Source organism: Chinchilla lanigera, unplaced genomic scaffold (genome assembly GCF_000276665.1).
Source record: "Chinchilla lanigera isolate Chin_1 unplaced genomic scaffold, ChiLan1.0 scaffold00008, whole genome shotgun sequence".
Lineage (NCBI taxonomy): Eukaryota > Metazoa > Chordata > Mammalia > Rodentia > Chinchillidae > Chinchilla > Chinchilla lanigera.
The window spans coordinates 36084891-36090915 of NW_004955409.1; the positions used below are offsets into that span (position 1 = coordinate 36084891).

At 50.0% G+C, this 6025-nt stretch overlaps 2 protein-coding genes across 2 annotated transcripts in view; both read left to right on the forward strand.

The window, feature by feature from the left end:
• The window catches only part of LOC102004573 (protein-glutamine gamma-glutamyltransferase K), a gene marked incomplete at its 3' end in the record, with an annotated part of 29005 nt that overhangs the window by 12972 nt on the left and 10008 nt on the right, over nucleotides 1-6025 (forward strand).
• LOC106147740 (protein-glutamine gamma-glutamyltransferase K-like) lies at nucleotides 560-963 on the forward strand (the record flags this gene model as incomplete). The annotated part of the gene is given in 1 exon segment (XM_013510400.1): nucleotides 560-963. A coding segment is annotated over 1 exon segment (226 nt), but the record flags the coding sequence as incomplete, so codon positions are not given.

Sequence of the window (6025 nt, forward strand, 5' to 3'; positions counted from 1 at the left end):
GTTTTTTCTAAGATAACATCCTTCTAATATTTTGGTCTATTCAGACGTTTTCTTCCTTGGAAACACCATTGTGGCAGAAAACAGTACATTTTGTTCACCTTACTCCTTTAGCAAAACAAAGCATTTGCAACACTGTGTTGGGCTCAAAGTCTCATTTTAAGGACTTCTTGGTCTTGGGAGCCCTAGCGAGAGGGCGATGCTGTGGTCAGGGTAGGAGCAGTGGTGACGGAGAGGAGGGGAGGCTGCGAGCTGCCTCTGGGGTGGCATCAGCAGTCTTTGTCCAGGTGGGTGTGGGAGCAGACAGGGAGGAGGCCCGGATGGTGGGGCGATTTCTAGCACAGCCAGCTGGGTGTGTGGCTGCTGATGTGGCTACGTGGAGGTGGCCCTGGGATTCGGGCTTTTCCTGGTCATGGGTGTGGATTCCAGTTGAGCCCAGAAACGCCTGAATGGAGCCTCCTGTTGTTCCCTCCCGCCTGCCTGCCTGCCTTCCCTGAATCAATCCCTATAGGCCAAGGCAGCCTGAGTTACTCGAGGCCTGAAACCCCGTCTCTCTCCACAGGGACATTGGGGGCAATGAGACAGTGACGCTGCGCCAGACGTTTGTGCCTGTGAGACCAGGCCCCCGCCAGCTCATTGCCAGCTTGGACAGCCCCCAGCTCTCCCAGGTGCACGGTGTCATCCAGGTGGATGTGGCCCCAGCCTCTGGGGGCGGGGTTTTCTCAGAAGCTGGAGGTGACAGTCGCTCAGGGGAGTCCATCCCTATGGCATCTCGAGGTGGAGCTTAGCCCTGGACCAGGAGCAATGGGACTGAAGTCAGATGAGCAAGGACACTGCCCCAAGATGTGGGGCCCAACACAGAGCTGCTCCCCAGGAGCTCAGGAGAGAGCTGGGGCACCTATGGAGGGAGCCAGTCTTTACCTGCATGGGGTGGCACAGGGGGTAATAAACTGTTTTTTAATGAAACTGCAGTTCTGTCCCTCTGTCAGCCTGCACCAGCCTGCCCTGGTTCTGAGAATCCCAGCTGGCAGCTGATGGTGCCAGCTCAGCAACCCTTGAGGCAGGGCCTGCTCAGGGTCAGGGCAGCCTCCCTGGCTTCCCCACCCCTGGCTGCTGCTGCCACCCAAATCTCTCTCTCGAAGCCCCGTGTGGTGGGCATGACTTTCGCCTTTGCACAGCACCCCCTGTGGAAACAAGGCCCACATTCCCTTCCGTGGGCATGCTGGAGGTAGACACAGGTTGGAGGACTCTCTGAGCAGTACCGTCCACCTTCTAATGTTTCCAAATACGTTACTCTAAGAATTTTTATAAAACTAATACATGGCCAGTGTTGAACATTAAGTAAACACAGAAAATTGTAAAGGGGAAAGTAATGGTCCTCAAGCATGGTGGAGAAAATATCTGCTGACATTGCGTTTCATTTGCTGCCTTCCCCACATATAACCTGTGCTGAGCATCTCCCCACTGCACTAAGGACGCTTTGAAAACATCCTTTTAAGGGGCTGGAAGCTTTGCTCCCAGGCCGCCGTCCTGTCCCTCCTGTATCTCAAAAGGCTGCCTTCCCTGTCTCCTTGGCTGCTGCTTCCTCCTCTGCTCTCGGGGTGCCTGAGAGACTTGGGGTTGCTCCCAGGTGCTCTCTCACCCAGCTCCACCTGCCTGGTTGACAGCACCCAACCTCAAGGCTCTAAGGAGCACCGGTTTCCACACCTGTGTCCCAGACCTGCTGTTTAGCTCAGCCCCGCTCCACCTTCTCACCATCTCTGACATCCAGCAGATGCTCCGCGTGACACGTGACTCCTGGCTTCCCTGCAACACGTCCTCCCACAGCCACCCCATCCCAGCCAGTGGCAGCTCCTTTCCTCCAAACTCTTGGGCTCCTCATCTTAGAGTCCTCTTTGCCCCTTCTCTCTCTCTCACCCCACACCCACTCTGTCAGCAAGTGTTCTGGGTTCGATTTTCCATACATGTGTCCAGAATCTGACTGCTCCCATCACCTGTGTGGCTACTGCTCCGCAAGAGCTTCCTCATCTCTCGCCTGGGTTACAGGACCAGCTTTCCAGTCCTTTCCTTGCCTCAGTACCTGCCCTGTCATCCCCAACTCCTCACACACCAGGCAGAATAAGCAGGTGAGTCTGCCTGTGTCAGTCCTCTACTCCAAAACTACTGGCTTCACCCAAAAAAGGATCCATACAATTACCTGTAACTCTGACCTCGGCCCATTTCTCTCCCCGACTTAGTCTGTCCTGGCTCCCACCCACTGGCTTTCCTGCACAGTGACGGGCCCACCCTGCTGCAGGGCCTCTGCATGCTGTGTTCTCTGAATGTCTTCCTTGAAAGTCTCTATGGCTTGTTCCCTCATCTCCTTTAAGTCTCAAGAGTCACCATCTTGGTGAACTCTCCTCACCCTATTTACAAATTGTACTGACCAGGCATGGAGGCGCATATTTACAGCGTGGGCATTCTGGGAGCCCGGAGCAAGAGGACTCACTGGAAGTTCGGTCCATCCTGGGAACTAGCAGCCTAGTGACCCTGTCTCAAAAAGTGAGGGCAGGCGGGCGGTTCCAATGAAGCAAAGCTCTGGGTTCAAACCCCAGTACCACTGGATGGGGAGATAAGGAAAAACAAAAAGAAGCTGTTGTGACATCATACACTTCCTGTCCCCTTCAGGCTTTTTCTCCATAGCTCATATATCAGCATCTGAAAAATGTATGTATTTAATTCTTTGCATTCTTGGCTTATTAAATTCTCTTTTCCTGATCTATCCATCATAGTTCAAGCTGCCTCCCCCTCCTCCTCCCTCACTTGGACTGACTTGTGCTTTCACCGGCCCTCCCCATCCCTTCTATTCTCAGCTCGGCAGCCAGAGGATCCTTCAAAATGTCAGTGAGGTCAGGTTGCCCATCCGCTTACCTCCCTCACCAGCTCCTCCTCTCATGCAAAAGAGTACCAGGGACCTCATGGCCGCCCTCAGGGCCCTGCAGGGGTGGCCCAGTCCTCCTCCCTCTGATCGACTGACCCACTGCACCCCGCCCCAGTTACTCTGCTCCACCTCTCTGGTGTTTCTTGGACCCTCCAGATACACTCTCCCCTCAGGGCCTCTGTGGCTGCTCTTCCTCCGCCAGGAACACGCCTTTTCCACACACCAGCATGGCCAGTGCCCTCCCCTCCCTTCAGATCTCTCCTTCAGCAGCAGTGCCTTAGTAAGGCCTTTTCTGGGCATCTCCTGGAGGCCAGAAGATTAAACACTGAAATACATTCCCTTCCTCACCATCACTTTTTCCTGTTTTTTTTTTTTTTTCCCCTATCCAAGTGCTAACCAGCCCCAACCCTGCTTCCTTCTGAGATCAGACTCATCAGAGTAGCATGACCATAGACCCCTGCTTTTTTCCATCCAAAGCATTTATCCGCATCTAACACACTAAATATCTTAACTTTGCATGTTTATTGTGCCTCCCCTCCCCAACTAAAATTAAAGGCCACAGAACAGTGATTTCTATGATTATTCTCTTATAGCCAAGAAAGATAGAGAGATATGCTTATTTTAATTTTTTTTTTTTTTTTGGTAGTTTTTGAGACAGGGTCTCCCTGTGCAGTTCAAGCTGGTCTTGAACTTAGTTTGGTTCTTTTGTTCTCTTTTTTGGTACCAGGAATCAAACTCAGGACCTTGCGATTGCCAGTCAGGCGCTTGTGCCGCTGAGCTATATCACCATCTTGAACTTACTTCCCCAGGCTGGCCTGGAACTCACAGTGATCCTCCTGCCTCAGCCTCCTGAGTGCTGGGATTACAGGTGTGAACCACCACATCTGGTTCATTTTAATATTTAATAAGGCAATATTATTCCCACCTAACAGATAAAGAAACTAGGGCAAGAGTTAAGTAATTTGTTCAAAATCATTTAGCAGTCTAGAATAGGATTGCAGCCATAGCTAGTATCTTATCTGAAAATGGAAGTGCTTCATAGAGCTATCAGTTCTACCCCAAACTGTTCTTCCCCTAGTTTTTCCCATTTCAGTGTTACTAGATGACCTACTTGGTCAAGCTCAAAACCTACGAGTCACTCTTCATCTCTCCCAGTCTGAGAAACAGTGAAGATTAATTGAGTAACTGCACAAGAAGACAGAGCATACATGACCCTGAAGTTTGTAGTACAACACTAGCCTGGTGGCACTGGTGGGCACCAAGGCTTTACCTAAAGATGTCCGGGAGGACAAGAAGGCATTAGCTAGCAGAGGAAAGGGAAGTCACTCCAGGCAAATGGGGGAGGCTGTGCAAAGACCCTGAGGTTGAAGAGAGGCTATAAGATTAACAAGACTAAAAGAACAGTGCAGCTAAAGCAAAGAGTAAAAGGGCAGGGTAAGGAGAAGCTGAAGAATGTAGGCCTAAGCCTTGTGGGTCTCAGTGGCCACATTAAAGATCTTGGTCAGGCTAAGACCCAATAGAAAGCCTTTGAGAGGCATAGGGATTGGAGGTAACACAAGCAGATTGTGTTTTGGATTAGCTAGCCTGCAGTGTAAGGAATGGATCAAGGCAGAGACAGTTGGGAGGCAAACGTAAAATTTATGCTAGAGATGGTGTTGGGTAGAGTGCTGGTGCTGAAGACAGGGAAAGATACCCTGGGGAAACAGCTAGGAGGTCAGGTGGACAGGACTGGGGGAAGGATGGGATGTGGCTGGCGGAGGGGGTGTGTGGAGCCATAAATGTAAATTCCCAGGTTCCTGGCTTGTGGAACAGGACTGCTCGGTGAGGTAACCCACTGATACGTGGGCTGGTGTCCCTTGTCATGGACAGGAAGCCACAAGGGAAGGTGAGGCGCACAGACTCCGAGCCAGTACTCTTTGTATAGCTCTCTTCCCTGTGAAAGTTTTCCTCTGGGCAACTTTTAGGGGATTTTGGCTTTGGTTTTAATGAAACTGTTCTCTTACTTCAGAGTAGTCTCTATATACTCTATTCAAATTATCTGAAATGTTTATCAATGATCAGATGTTAGCTGGCAGAGTGACACATATCTGTAATCCCAGCACCCAGGAAGCCGAAGCAAGAGGATCATGCGTCAGAGACCAGCTTGGGCTACATAGCAAGACCCTGTCTTAAAATTAAAAATAAAAAATTTTAGGGCCCCACATAGATTTCTTGTATCAGCATCCACATAGCAGAATCCCAGAACAAGCTCTCTGGGGTTTGACTCCTATGCACACTGAGGACTGAGAATAATAACCTTCCAGTTTTCTTCTGAGCCATATTTTTTTCTGTTCTCCTACTGTCTACACTTTTCTGGGCAGCAGTAGCTATGAGACCATGTATAACCATGTATAACTATGGGGGTGGTAGTACTGATATGATTTAGTGTAGCTATAGAAAGACTACAAAGCATGGGATCAGCTTGTGACAAAGGAACAAAGGTGCTTGACATTTTACATAGGGAACAAGCAGTCTTATGACAGAGCACGGGGTGGTATCCAGTTAGGTAACTATGACAACATTTACAAGAAACAAACCTAAGGAAACAGAAACTTAAGCTTTCAAATGGCACTAGAACACAAAATGGCATTGGTTTAGCTTTCTTTGCAATATCAACATGAACAAGGTGCTGTATGAGGCACTAGTAATACAACAGGCACCATGAAGGAGCAAGCCCTTCCCCTGTATGGGGAGCAGCTGAGCTGGTGACTGACCACACATTCGGGGCTAGAGCAAGGCCAGCCCTGAGAACACGGAGCACCAAAGGCGACTTGTGTGAACAAGTTGTTAGGACTAGAGCAAAGCCAGTCCCGGGGACGTGGGCTTGCCAGAGGCAGACTGTGTAAACAAGTTGACCTCTAGCTCAGAGGCATATCAGCAAGTGTTCAGCCTTAGTGTTCCTCCCTGTTTACCACAGCACAGATAGCTCTGAAAATGTCTCCCCTTCCATGTTCTCAACTGACCACTGAGACCTTGTGATGGAGACCACTATGAAGCAGCTCTGAGCTGGATTTAATATTAACCAGTTGGCTTTCCATGTTTATTTGTGAGTCACTGGTCCCTACTGAG